The sequence below is a fragment of the Dicentrarchus labrax genome, unplaced genomic scaffold, assembly GCF_905237075.1.
Source record: "Dicentrarchus labrax unplaced genomic scaffold, dlabrax2021, whole genome shotgun sequence".
Lineage (NCBI taxonomy): Eukaryota > Metazoa > Chordata > Actinopteri > Moronidae > Dicentrarchus > Dicentrarchus labrax.
This window is the reverse complement of record NW_026136702.1, coordinates 4,212,348-4,226,860: the sequence shown is the minus strand read 5'-3', so window position 1 is coordinate 4,226,860 and position 14,513 is coordinate 4,212,348. Positions and strand designations below refer to the sequence as shown.

The following is a 14,513-nucleotide window of genomic DNA, read 5'->3' as shown; positions in this document are numbered from 1 at the left end:
ACTTAATTATTTCAGAAGGTTCCAGAGTGTGAAATGAAATCTCCACATTTCTTAAGAAGCGAAAATGATACACTAAAACTCAGAGAAACTTTGCATTAACTCCAGAAATCATTATTATATAAGTGAACATTTCCATATTCTTTGTGATTATAGTGCAGGAAAGAAAAGCTATTCTGTTAAAATCATATACAATTGCCATTGAGTATCCTTTAATTAAAATAATATTAAACTATTTCATCAATAATAAACACTCATTCAGTGAAAGACAAAACACTTCCCCACTCTTTGTGCATATATAAAATATCCTTTATTGATATTTTGCAAGCATAAAGCTCCTTCAAACCTCGAACGGCTAATTTTCATTTTGTGAGTGAAACAATCCATAGCCATCAGGTATATAACAAAAGGCCTTGATAACATTTTCTTTTGATAAAACTAAAGCTTCCAGCAGCAGTCATGTTTTCACCTCAAACACATTTAGTACAATTGGACAGAGAGAGATGCAGCTTTTATTACCTACCCTACAGACAAACATCGATCACTGTAATAAATACAAAAACACACAGGCGTGTAAATGTGATATAAATAATACGTAGGTTGTTACAAATACAAGAACAGGTTGAAACTTTGGAATCTACATTGATTGTTTTATACCAATATTAAAATGGAGGTTTTACTGCACTGAAAACTGCAGAATAGAATATTTTATTGACATTTCAGACACTTCAGTTCAGTGGTTTTTAAATGTAAGGGTGGATATCTTTTCTATTTTAAATCTAGAAGAAAAGTTGCTGCCTGGTTTTCCAAAAGAAAAGACACATTTATACATTTTATACATGTGGCAACTGTAAATACATGATTTAAATCCTATGTAGGCTGTGGAACAGTAACTGAACATTATTCTGATGAACTAGTCTTCATTTGAAATTAAAGTAAATGCATTTTTTTAATAGTAGTTCACATTTATCTGTGTCCAACAAACATGCATACTTTGTATAAAAAAAACACAACTTTCAGACATCAACAGTGTATTATACATTACGTCTCATTTTCTTTCTATGCATTTATTTCAGGGGGATGTCAATGAGTGAGTGTGGCATGTTTTTCATACGTACACCTGTTTGTCTGTGTGAAAGTGTGTGCGTTCTCTGGGGCTCAGTAGCGATGCTCCCCTCGCGTTATGTGAGAGGAGAACTCGTATCGGTCTTGACTCCGGTGACCACAGAGGTTGCACTCGAAGGGGTCTCTGAAGCCATGGCAGCCCATGTGAATGGTGTACATGACGTGGTCGAGGAAGAGAACGCGGCAGTGTTCGCACCGGTACGCCCTCACCTGCTCCCCGTCTGCCGTCACCACCTTGAAACCCTCGGAGGCCATCTCGATGCTTGCCCGGATGGCTTCGTACTGCCTCTGCTGCTCCTCCTTCACCAGCACGCCATTCCTCACCCCTGAGGTGATGTGGTTGGTCAGGTAGATGAGGCCGGTGGCCGTCCCGCCTGGGCGATCCTCATTGTTGCTCTCGGTGTCTGTGGAGTCCTGGCCGCTGTGGCTGGGTGAGCCGTCCTTCTCACTGGAGGCAGACTTGGAGTTAGACAGCAGCAGCAGGTTCTCAGCTGCGCTGTCTTTGGCTGACAAGCCCGTCCCCGCGTGGCCCTCGGGCGCCTGCTTGTGGAGAGGGAACATGGAGCTGAGGCCCACGTCAGAAGAGGAGGCCGGGGAGGTCTGGACCAGAGGCCGGAGCGACTCGGCCCCCAGGTAGCTGATGGCGCTGTTGATGGCCTGGTCGATGACGTGGGGCTGAATCAGCTCACCTGTTCCTCCATCGTAGGAGAGGTCTGACAGACGTTTGTCACCTGAGAGACCAGAGAGAGACATGTGTGAAGAACGTGAAGGTTACTCACACACTTAAACTTTCGTCTACATCCTGTGATCTTAATACTGAGGTTACTCCTCCCTAGCTGAGTTTGAAAATGACTCACCATTGTTTTTTCTGGTCTCATGGTCTGATTCTACCACTTCCCTCAGCTTCTTAATACTTTATTTCACCCTCTTTTTTTATGAAGATTACTATCATCTTAATGTAAAATTAATATACAGGATTAATAACAAATCACAGCCTTTTCAAAAAGTAAATAAAGAAGTTAAATTAACAATTCCTACATCAGGCTGAACTGCAAAAATAGACCTTTTGTCTGCATGCATTCTGCAGAGCCAGGGTGGCAAAACAAATTAACCTATGCAGCTTTATACGTGCAGCAGTAACAGGTTTTTTTTTTCATCAAATGCAGCGACATTATATTTACACAAAAGAAGCAGATTTCAGCCCTTACCCACAAACTTCTGTGGCATAGTGCTCTTACGCTTAGCTACATTATTAGCTAGTCTGTCTAGCACCAAGGCTCTGTCAGATCCCGTCTGGCTTAAGTCTTCCCTCTGCTCATTCTGGTTGCTTTCTTCCTTTATTACTGGAAAGCAAGACAGAAAAGTAGATTTCAGAGTCAAAGTAAGTTGAGTTTGTTCTGTTTAAAGTGATGAACTGGCGCCTGATAACACACGATGGTACTTTTTCTCACAGAGCACAGAGCGGACTATTCTGACACATGTGAAGCACTTGGTCTATAAATATAGAATCTGTTCATGCTCACAGATGTAGATGTGTTTCTCAAGAATTTTTTGTTCATTCAGTTTATGACTGGCTGACTATATATGACCACATACAGAACTTTACACTGACAACATGATTAATTTGACTTAATTAGCTCTTTAATGGCTAAATAACTTCTGCCTGACTTGTTGGAGCGTTTAGTAACAGCAACAATGTCGGCATGGTAGACTGCTGTTGCATGCACAGTGAGTCCTGCACTTAGACTAAAGTAGGTCATTATATTTGGGTGACAGCTCAGTGTGCGTCACGTGAGGCACCAACCTGTGTATATGCTGTTCTGCAGGCCCATGCACTGGAGGTAGTTGTGACATCGCTCCTTGTGCTCCTCCAGTGAGCTGCGCTGTTTGTAACTCCGCCCACAGTAAGCACACTTGTGGGGTTTTCCGACTGCAACAAATAACATTATGTAAGTGAACAGAGCAGTGTAATATTCTATGTGATGCCTGATATTATTTATTTATTTATATAAGTATATGGCATTTTTAAATGAATACACTTTGGTTTAGTTACACAATAATGCTTGAAGCTTTAGTTAGTTCAATCTGCTGTTCTAAATGCCCTATTAGGTAGCTATTTCCTGGAAAAACACAGGAAATGATGGCTTTTTTATTTCTAGTTTGACTGGAATAAATAGAAGACAAACTAGGTGAAGAAGATTTTTTTTTAAAAAGCACCACCTACATAAACTTTGACAGAAAACCCAAGGAAATGGCCTGGCTGTTCCACCCACTTTGTTTAACTCACAGTGACAGTTTTTTGGGAAGTCCAGTGCAAAACCATCACATTTCTTCTTGGTATGGCATCATGAGTTTGGTTGTAGCCAGCTACTACTGAGGTAATGTCCTGTGTTGGATTTTTTGGGGGGAATTCGGGAAGTAACTTGGGGGAGTTTCTATTCTACAGATAAAAACTTGTCCAACTCATGGAGGGTTTTTTATAAGCGGATTCCTGTATAGACTCAATTCAAAATAAATAAATAAAGGATTGAGTCCGGCAGCAGTTTCTTCCTGGCTTTGTAGAGAAGACTACATAATTATAGACCCACAGTTGTGAAACATAGTCTATTGAATATATAAAATACAAAACAAAGAAATCCTTATGTTGACTGGTCAGATGTTTTAGTGGGAAATTCTGGCTACTCTGAGCATAAACCACAACTATAGCTTATTCCTCTTTGCTGTAGACCAAAATCTAAGATAGAGCTCAGAAGAATGCTAAAAAAAAACAACACGTAAATGAGCCGCTTTGTTTCACTGGATGAACATTATTCATCATCATCACAGTGACCCTGCGAGGAATGAATGGGATTGAAGATGAGTCACAAACACAGTAGGGATGAGAGTCAGAATAACACACTGCTGGTTTAACCCTTTCATGGGATTTGACGACAGTAAAATAAATAAATAAAGTCTCACTGTCAAATATCTCATGTATAAAGGACAAAGCTGCTGGGTCTGTGAAGTAAAGCCAGGGCAGAAGTGTCTTAAACCTGCATTTTATGTAACAGCCAGCAGGGGGAGCTTCATTGGCTGCAATAAACATAGCATACAGTCTTATGGAGAAATTAGTCTACTTCTTGCCACTAGGCAGTGCTGATCAAATATGAATCAAGATTCTGTTATTGTGTTGCCTATTTCTCTCCTTAAATCGTTTCAGAATCATATTTTAGTGACAGTCGAAGCTGCACAGCCAATCAGAGCAGCTCAACCTGGCTGAATTTGACAAAAAGCATATTGGATTAGAAACGCTGATTGCACCTTTAAAGCAGTTGAATGTGCAAATTGATTTAATTTAAAACTGGTGTACAATTAGCAGGTTATGGTTTCACTGTTCTAAGTACAGATACTACTACTAAAATATTAAGAGCAGGCTTTGTAAGTGTACTGTTTACACCCAAAAATTTCATTAACACATACTTCTGCAAACTATTTGCAAAAAAAAAAGTGACACCATATCTACACCCTGTCAACTTCCCCTTACATAGCTCTCACTGTATGCACTGCAGAACATGTCATGCCTTTTGTAAAGGCTTCCACGCAGCAGTCCTAGAAACACCACGAGTGGTTTTCAGTGAGGGAGAGCTGCGCATACTCACCCGAATGGGTGCGTAAATGGCCGGTGAGGGCGTCCCTCCTGCGGCAGGCGTAGCTGCACAGGTGACACTTGAAGGGTTTTTCCCCTGAATGGAGCTTGATGTGTCGCAGGAGGTTGCCCTTCTGGGTGAAAGAGGCACCGCACTGGCTGCACTGGAAAGGACGTTCTCCTGAGGACAAGAACACAACAGACATTACTCTACAGAGATGCAGATAAAACACACACAAAAAAATGAAAAAGGATAACTTGTATGTTTTACTAGCACCCGATTTTTATGTTTTTTTTAAGTACCCTACCAGGCAGTTCATGATTTTTAATGTTTTCTTGATTGCACTACTCTCTCTAATCTCACCACTGTATGTTTGATCCCTCCACTGACAACAATAAAAGCACAAAGTCTTCTCTATGTGGATGAAAAAGCATGTTGCTGCTGTGGGAATGCAGGGTCACTGCACTACAAGCAATCCCGAGCGGCAGAACAAGCCGGATGATGGAGCGTCTCTAGGGCAGAGAGTGATCCAGCAGCCTGTGGGAGGGTTTCACAGCAGAGTGACACTCCATCTCTCCATGCTCCCCCTGCCCCACCGACTTCTGGCGCTCTGATCGAACAAGAGCCTTTCAGACTCAGCCTGCCAGTTCCGTAATGCACCATTGCCTAGGTCAATTTGATCTGAAAATCTCATTTTTTCCTCTTCTTCGTCTCTAAAATAAGAGCGGCACATCACAATGCAAATTCAGCCTCATTTGAATAAAGCAAAGGAAACACTTTGTGTTGAGAGCCAGTCTTCCTGATCAGCGCTTCTGGAATAAACCAATATCCAGCCTCTCCGAGTGTTGTGGCATTCTGTGAGAACGTTTTAATATGGCTTTTTTTTTTTCTTTTTCAAAGGCCCCCCATAAAATAAGAGTCACCAGTGAAGCAGCAAAAATATATAAAAAAGGAAATTCATTAAAAATGCATTTCAGGAGCAAAGACTCACCACAGAATATTTTCTATTTAAATAGGAGGCACTTCATTATATCTTTTATTGTACTTTCTTTTGCATTTACATTAGTCTAGTGTTCCTTTCTTCCATTTTGAGTTTCATTAGTTTCTAAAGCTTGACAGTTAAGTGCCTTTTTCAAAAATGTTCCCCACCACTGCTTTGGCTTCATTACAATAGAATATCAATTTTGAAATTTGAAAAACTTTTAATAGGCAGATAATTGTCAGTTCATAGAGATTCCATTTAATTGCAGCAGATATCCTGTTTCTCAACTGAGGGCATGTTTTTTTTTTTTTTTTTTCCTGACCAAGTTCGTCTCTGCTACTTTATCGCACAATAATTTGATCAGTTACTGTTGCTTGTCATGTGGTAATTCAGTCATTTAGATGAACAATAATGAACGCTAATGGTATGCTCAAAGTCTATTTCACGCACGATAGGAGGGTCTACATGCACAGAGCCAAACGCGAGGATGCCATTACAACTACTGAGTATAAGGGTGACTGCAAACATAAGAACAGGCTTTAAAGTTTATTTCTAAGACTCTATCACTTATGTTTGTGTGTAGGCAAAGAAGACACAAAGCTACAGTACAACTCACTTCATTTTTGACTTTTAAAGTCTAAAGAAATGCTCTAAGCATGAGGGGGAGCCACCTTTCTACCCCTGATCCATCCTCTCATACTAACAGTGAACATGGGTGCAAAGGAAGGGGAAGAAGGATTGCAGACGGCTTACCAGTGTGGCTTCGCTTGTGCACCATCAACACATTGGGGCCAATGCAAACTATCCCACAGATATCACACTTGAGCTTCCCGTTGGGCAGCCGGATACCGCCGGCCGAGGAGAAGGCTTTGGCTTCGGGGCTCGGCTGTGAGCCGTTCACCTTGGCCCCCGAGGCATCGATCACGCGCAAGTCTTCCGCGCACTCCTCCTCCTCCACGCCATTCATGTCACAGGCCAGCCCATTCTCCTCATCACTGCGAGCCTCAACTTTAATGTTACAGGCTGGAAAAGAGGGCAAGGGGGGGCCACGGTTTAGAATACGAGCATGGATCTGTCATGATGTTATATGCTGAAGATGGGCAGTTTGTCAATGTGATGTGAGAATAGATAGAGCTGCTTACTGTAACAGTGTGCCTTTGTTCTGGTTCTGACTTCATAATACACTGTAATGTAAGTTATTCTAACTCAAAAATACTGTTAAGATTTTAAGTAACACAAACTCAATTTTGTAAGTCAGAAATACTCTTAAGTACTAGGTTTTTTGTTTTCACAGTACGAATAAAATTGACAAAATTGAGTCAGTTTTACTTACAATTTCCAACCATTTCTTAAGTGAAAGTAACTTATTTGGTTTTACAGTGTTGGGGAAACAATTTTGTGAACCTATTTGACTGAATCACTTCTTTCTAATGGAGGTTTGGTCATTATATTCACTTTACATAACTGATCCTTTATAATTAATTAGATGCAAGAGAATTTATTTTGTCTTACAAATTAGCCTCTTTTTAATTTTGTTTCTTCATTTTAAGTAAAACTATAGTTTTATTCTGTCATTATTTTTGTTTTTTAAGTAGTACTAACAGGCTTGGGGAGTAATAGATTACATGTCACTAAGCACAGGATACAAAACAAGGTAAATAACTTAATCGGATTGCAATTTTAAAATAAATCCGTTTTTCTTTAAAAATAAAGCAGAGGACACATTTTTCATGCTTAAAATCTTTCCATCTTCTTTTCAAAGGTTGCTTACTTTAATATTGTGATGTTTGGATTATTGACTACATTTTTTAAAGGTAATTAGTGAATGTAATGGATTTCATTTTTAAGGTAACCCTCCCGACCCTGATCCCTCTATTTTAGTTGTTTAAACATTATACTTATTTCATAATTTACCTGACCAGTTGTTATTGTTAAATTCACCTTTGCCTTATTGTTTGACCTTTTATTTTGGTAAGATGGTTTCAGAAACCTTTGAATTTCAGACGTTTTTGTTTCGTACTCAGATAAATGACTCACTCACTCAATAGAGACTATGTTGATGAACTCTCGCAGCCATGAAACTGAACTTTAATACAGTGCTGTGGTCAGTATGGTTCTGTTCATTCCCTCTGTATGTTGGGATAGACACTGTATGTAACAACTGCAGTGTAACACAACTAGAGCAACAACGGCAATAACGTAACGACAAACCTCCTTTAGTGCGCAACATTTTCATGTTTACCGGGATGCTGCATCAAAACTTCAAAAACTTCCCCTCATTTCAGGCGTTTTTCTGAATTCAGCCTGAGAAACAACATCAACAAACAGCAGATAAGATCAACCCACAGCCCACTCGTTTAAACTGTAGACTCCACTGCTCATCTTTTCAAAGCAGCATAGTATATTTCATAAGGATTCACAGGTGGAATCGCATGTCTGCTGTTTGAGGATGTCAGTGATGAAGAAACATAGATCATCTCACACCATCACACTTTGGTGAAACAAATGACAGCAAGATAAACAGGAAACAGAGACACAGGAAGCAGTGTGAAACTAGGGACGACAGCGGTGTCTATCAGAGCAACAGAGCACAATGAACACACACAAGACACACTCACATTTGGCCTTTTTAGTCTGTCGAATTCCTGTGATTACAAGGGTACAGAAATTAAATGCAGACTGTTATTCATGCAACAATTACACACTGTTTGATGACTGATGTTCCCAAAATAAATCAGAAAAGAGAAATGTCCTGTGTGTTGAACTACCAGCTCCTTCTTTTTCCCACCAGAGACATTTTGAAGCATTTAAGAGAACTGACAGATCATGCAAGTCCCACGGCTACAGACCTGTGGTTTGCATGTCATGGTGGCAGCCTGATTTCCCCATGCCTCTACCTCTGTTTGTACAACTGAAGAGGAAGAAGTGGAAATCATGAAATATAGGAATCTATGGAAAAGGGGAAGCTTCAGAAAGAGGGCCTGTCTAACTGAAATACCAAGAATTATGGAGAAGTGACAGAAAGGGAAGCACGGGAAAGGAATTGTAAAACAGCCTGTAACTGAAACGTTTTTTGTTTTTTTTCTGCAGGAGTCTTGTTTTCACCGAGAGCAACCAAGGGAACAATAAATCCCCAAATGTACATAATGTTTCCCATCGAGAGCAAGAGGTGGAGTGAAATTTACAGAACAAACAGCACAGGATCATGAAATGTTTATGATCAAAGTCACATAATCCGATTGTCCGATCTCCACACAACATTTTTTTTTTTTAATTTGCTGTTGCGTGACAATCTTCTCATCTGAGACACCACCCGAACACGCAAAGGGAAGGAAAGGCTTCGCTGTTAATAAAAAAAGGAAAAAGAAATGGTGCTAAAATTACATATTACACATTATATATAAAACGTGTGCATTAAAAATACAATTACAATGCAACAAAGCTAATTATGCATGTCAGTGGGGATCTACTGTATTTCAACACAAAATTCACAAAACTATTATTGTGCTTTTACTTTCATTTAGGAGTTAACTGGTGTTACACAGGTTAACAGATAACCTGTAATAGGAACTCTTCATCCACACCACCATTTATTTTAACCATTTTCTTTTACTTTTATCAAACTCCCTTAATTTGGGCTTAACTATTTAGCTATTTCAACTATTTATCCAATACTTTCAGCTTACTATTTAAACGTTAACGCTATCAATTCTAACCATGCATGTGTTCATTTGAGCTGAGATGAGCTATTTCAACTGTTTATCCATTCTTTTAGCATAACATTATCTATTACCATTTATTCTTACTTTTAACCATTACAGTTACAACTTCTCTTCGCTCGCCAGCTCACACACACTCTCAATAAGTTGTGTTCAGGTGACTCAATATGAGAATGTTTTTTTTTTCAAATTACTTTAGCTACTCCACATTCCTCCACGGCTCGCCTGGTCGGGAATCATCAACGTACGACATGTTCACACCTTCTGTGGCGGTTTGTGAAGAGCAGTGGAGATGAACACGTGCTACAACCTGCACTGAACAGAGTCAGAGTCATCTTTTTGGAGACTAGGACTACGCTGCACATGTTGCAAAAGGTTACGTGTGAATTTCTCACTTGAACCACCAAGGTGTTTCAGTCAGGCATAAGCAGTTTAATGATGACGTAAGTGTCAGAAAAAAGTAAGGTAAAAGGGATTTTTTTTTAGTGCAAGTGATCGAGTTTGTCCCATTTGCATATCACAGGGTTCGAAAGCAAAACTCGATAAGTGGCTACACCACTTCAACCCTTCTAATTCAATTTATGGTTTTAGCCACAAAACCTCTGATTGCCACAATTTTCTGAGTAACTAAAGTACTTTTCTAAAGCCAGCAGGGAGTTGTGAAATGATGTACCAACATAAAGACATACACAGACTTGTGCCTTGCTCAGAATTGGAAAAAGAGGCATTTATCTGTACATGGGAATGTAGCCACTGATCCAGGAATAACCCTAAAGCAAGTTTATATTGTACATAAGCCATATTATTTCAGAATTGTTAAAACACCTTTATGTTTAGTCGTCAGTTCCTGAGACATTTAATACACCAGCAAGGCTCTCAGGTTATCAGCCGGCTAAAGCAGACAGAAGGGAACCATGAACATTGGGCTGCCACCCACTTCTCATGGATATGGGGAAGTTGTGACTGAATTGGGAATAGGAAGAAGGCTTTTTACTTTATGTCATGTTTGTCACGGTGACACATCCTGATTTGCTCATTTTGGGAAGCAAGTGTCAGATCACATCGTAGACAAACAAAACAGGTCGCAATAAAAAGTTTATATTGAATGTGTTAGGGGTAACACGTTGTGGAGAACGAAACGATGACAAATACTGAGAGAAGTGACAAACAGATTTTTTTTTTTTAAAAAGCATTAGTGTAAAAGAAGCATTTTCGGGCATTAAAAAGAAGAAATAATCAAGCTGTACTGAAAGAGGTCGATGGTTGATAGAAAGCAAGTGTGTTAGTTGCAGTGTAGAAACACAGGGAGCCTGCTGGAGGTTCCTGTTACTGACTACTGCTGCTCTCACTGCCTGAAAATAACCTTGTGTGCAAGATAGTGGAACCACATGTGTTAAACCACGCCAGCAACACATTCGACACGACTTGCAGGAACACCAAAAACAGCCTGCTTTTCCCCTCACACTGTAAAAAGAAAAAAAAGAAAAAAAAGAAATTCGCCTCCATGTTTTCGGGAACTAGACTCAGCTCAGTCTCCCTCTTAGTCTCAGGTCTCTGAAATAGCAAAGGCTCCATTTGAATCACTGAAAGTGAAAGAGAAATCATTTCACCGGGATGTTGAGAGTCATCTTGTGACTTTTTACCAAATGTACTGTAACAATACGTCTCCATGCTCATTTTCAGTTAAAGCCACACAAGACAATACAATTTATCTAGCTTGCATTTTTTTGTGACAATTACTGTCAACGACAAAATAAAGCTGACTTTGAACCTCAGTCGTATATGTGTTAAAGTGCAGCAACAATGATGATCCCAGGCTGTGAAGACTTATTTGCAACAGGAAACAACCTGGGTTTTGAGGTTTTGAGCTTTCGATACTTTGAGGTCCCGTGTCCCACATATAGTCCCCCTGCTTTTTGCCTTTTTTCACAACAGAGAACTGAGCAGCACATGATCCTGGGTGATAATTATAACTCATTCTGGCTTTTATCACAAAGGCAGCGATGCATAGATGTACCAGATACTTGCACTTCCCTTCTTTGGGCTCTTTCTCTCTGTCCCTATATAGACACATGCGAAGTGATCACACTGTGTAGGGAATGAACAGAAACTTACATATTAAGTCATACATCCAGCTGTGCCTTCTTTACCGTCTTTACATGCCGCCGATAAAGGTCGCACATTTAAAGCATCTGCCCATTTTTTTCCTGTATTGCACCAAACACCCATTACACAGTCGTACAAAACGTGGCTCTACAAACTACACTTAACGTGTTTTAATTGTTTAGACGCCGTCTCAGGACTTGTTCAGAGATTCCTGCCCGACATCTCAGCAGTTGTAAAGTCAGACAGCGAGCCTTTGTGAGTAAGTGTTAGTGCAGGTGTGTGACCTATGTGGTGTAGTGATGCGCTGATCTCTGAGAGCTTGGCCCTGTTCCTGAACTCTTTATCTCCAGGAGTGTTGAAACTGTCTGATGGCAAGTTCTTCTTAGGAAACTCTTACACATCCTATTTCAGTTTCCTCTCACATTTTATTTTTGACTGTGTGTTGCTAATCTTTGCCGTTATCTGGATAAGCGGAAAAACACCGATAGGATGGTCAGCTGTCAGGCTTTTTTTTCCTTCATGTTTGACTTTAAGTAGAATTATTTTTCACGATGAAAACGAAATGCACCTCTTTTTCTTTCTTTTTTTTTTACACATCTCACATCTTTAACTGTCTGAAAACTGTCCCTAAAATGTGTCTGATTCTTTAAATCTCTCTCCTATATCTTTGTAATTGGTTAAGATTTAATAAATTAATTCAATAAATGACAATGTGGATCTTGAACGCTGTGACGGCCCCTAACATTTCAGTGGACATATTAACGTGCTTGGACGTGCTACGAATCTCATGAATAAACCATAATAATAAGCAAACATAATACCTACACTATTTATCCTATTAAAACTGCATGTTATGTCTGATTCATCTTGCTGTCATGTCAAACCGATTAGCTATTAATGACCAATAATGATCCCACCTTGAACATTTCCTGTTTTTTCACAAGCCACCCACGTTAGGAGACTTGAGATAAATATACGCCGCCGATGTGAATCCCCCTAGCACGCTTCATCCTTATTTTCACCATGATATTCCCTGGCTGGGTGTTCACAAACTCAAATCAAGGCCACATTAGCTATTCCTTAAGATTCGGCTTATTAATGACATGCCATGGATCAAAGGGATTTATTTATTTATTTATTTTTTACCTTTTTCTGCCAATGACCTAAATGTGTCTCTTTGCAGCTTTAAATTAATTTTTCCAAGGGATTTGGAACGGCAAATATCTCCCACTGGATATGCATGGGATTAAGTTATAAAAACATTTTTATGCTTTTTATATATATATGTTAGGCTTTTGATACTGACATTACTTTCATTTAAGCGTTTTACTCTGATTTGGATGCTTTGGGAATAAATAAATTACTATTGGGAAAGGCACTGCAGTGGTTTTGACTCTTTTTGATTGCTGCTTCATGGGATACACTCACATCAACGCTGCTTATTCTTAATTTACACAAGCATCAGTGATGTTCTGACTGGCTGTGGGTGCGTTTGGTGAGATGTTGCCTCGTACCTTTGTCCCCTCTGTTGTTCTGCTGGTGGGTGGAGCTGGCTGACAGGTCCTCAGGGACGGCCATGGGCTCCTCTGCCTCCTCGGATGCTTCATTGGCAGGGGGGCTGTCCCTGCCTGGGGAGACACACACCATCGAACACCCATCACTCACCATGCAACCCCTCTACGTGTCTCATTCAGGGGAAGCAAAATTACCTCCAGGGTGGTGTAAGAGCCTGTGTGTGGGCCTATTGTATCTACCTTTTGCACTCTACAGCTCAATCATGCAGTAGGCAGTCTTTTACCTGGCATCTGGGCCATTTCCTGGGCCTCCTCTGTCTCCATGCGGTGCAGGTACTCTAATGGGAGAGAGATGGAGATGTAGATGTGTGTAAGTTTAATCAAGTGCAAGCTGAAGAAACAACATTATAAAAAGCTAGAGTGGAGTAAAGGGTGTACTTCTCGGTGTGACTTCGCCACCTCAGTGAGATCACTCTTGTCACAGCTGCAGACACACCGCTGTCCCCCACATTACATTACAAAGAATTACAGACATTTTCATTACAAGTCTGACAGAGAGACTGAGCTTGAAGAGCGGCTTGGCTCCGGCTGATGGGGCCCGCTGGTAGCGTGGGGTTGCCGGGAATGGGCTTTCAGACCACATTTGTTATTTATTGTTAATTTCCTGCCACGTAATCATCCAAAAATGCAAACTGACTGCCGCAAAATTAAGCAGAAAATTAACTGGCCCCCAGGTCACGAGGATGCGGGTGTTTGCCGTGCCCAGCTGATCTGCGCTCATGTTCTCTCTAATTTACTGAGCATGCATCGCTGAGCCCGCGGCCTGAGCACAGACGCATGCGAGCCACGATGAGAAACAAAGAGAGGGAGAGCAAGAGAGAGGAGACAGAAAAAGCGGCGAGATAGGTATAGAAGCAGAGATAGCAACGCAAGGGCAAGAAGTCAGAAGAGCAAGCGCAACAGGAAGGTGCAGAGAGAAAAGAAGAAAGAGAGAAAAGCAGGCCGGAGGACAGAGAAGTTCTCTTTATTTATTTTTTAGAAGCGATCTTTTGGCCAGGGCTGAATATCTGAGGAGTCACCAGTGCTCGTGGCCCCATTAATAATGGATGGCCCTCAAGCCTGCAGCAGATGGGCCCGACAGCCTCAGCCCCAGCTCCGCCACTTCAAGAAGCCCTTGGTGGGGCCGCTGCCCAGTCCAAGCAGCCACTCAGGGAGAAGTGAAGCTCCCGAAAATAGCGAAACGAGCCCAAGGGAGAAGGGGAACCTAGGCCTTCCTGTTTTACTGACAGATGGCTCCACACATTTGGAACAAATAGTGGGAAGCGACCGGGCCGCTCTGTCGCAACGCACAGTATTCTGCGGAGTCAAGTCAGGAGCTCGGTGGCCTAAAGACGCCCAGGATGCAAGTGTGAGCGGAAGAGAAGATGGGGCAAAGGTCACTGGT

At 40.9% G+C, this 14,513-nt stretch overlaps 1 protein-coding gene across 6 annotated transcripts in view; it reads right to left on the bottom strand.

Moving 5' to 3' along the window:
* Positions 1-284: 284 nt before the first annotated feature.
* Positions 285-14,513, bottom strand: part of ikzf1 (IKAROS family zinc finger 1 (Ikaros)) — a 17,926-nt gene continuing 3,697 nt past the window's right edge. Inside the window, exons 2-8 of one of the 6 annotated variants that reach the window (XM_051421783.1) lie at positions 13,354-13,407; positions 13,070-13,183; positions 6,484-6,753; positions 4,761-4,928; positions 2,927-3,052; positions 2,331-2,465; positions 285-1,853 (exon numbers count right to left, since the gene is read on the bottom strand). In XM_051421783.1, coding sequence (XP_051277743.1) covers positions 1,156-1,853; positions 2,331-2,465; positions 2,927-3,052; positions 4,761-4,928; positions 6,484-6,753; positions 13,070-13,183; positions 13,354-13,407 — 1,565 coding nt within the window. In that variant the 3' untranslated portion in view covers positions 285-1,155. Of the gene's footprint in view, positions 1,854-2,330; positions 2,466-2,926; positions 3,053-4,760; positions 4,929-6,483; positions 6,754-13,069; positions 13,184-13,309; positions 13,408-14,513 lie in introns of all 6 variants that reach the window. The other 5 variants (XM_051421817.1, XM_051421793.1, XM_051421801.1 and 2 more) reach the window with 5 other exon arrangements.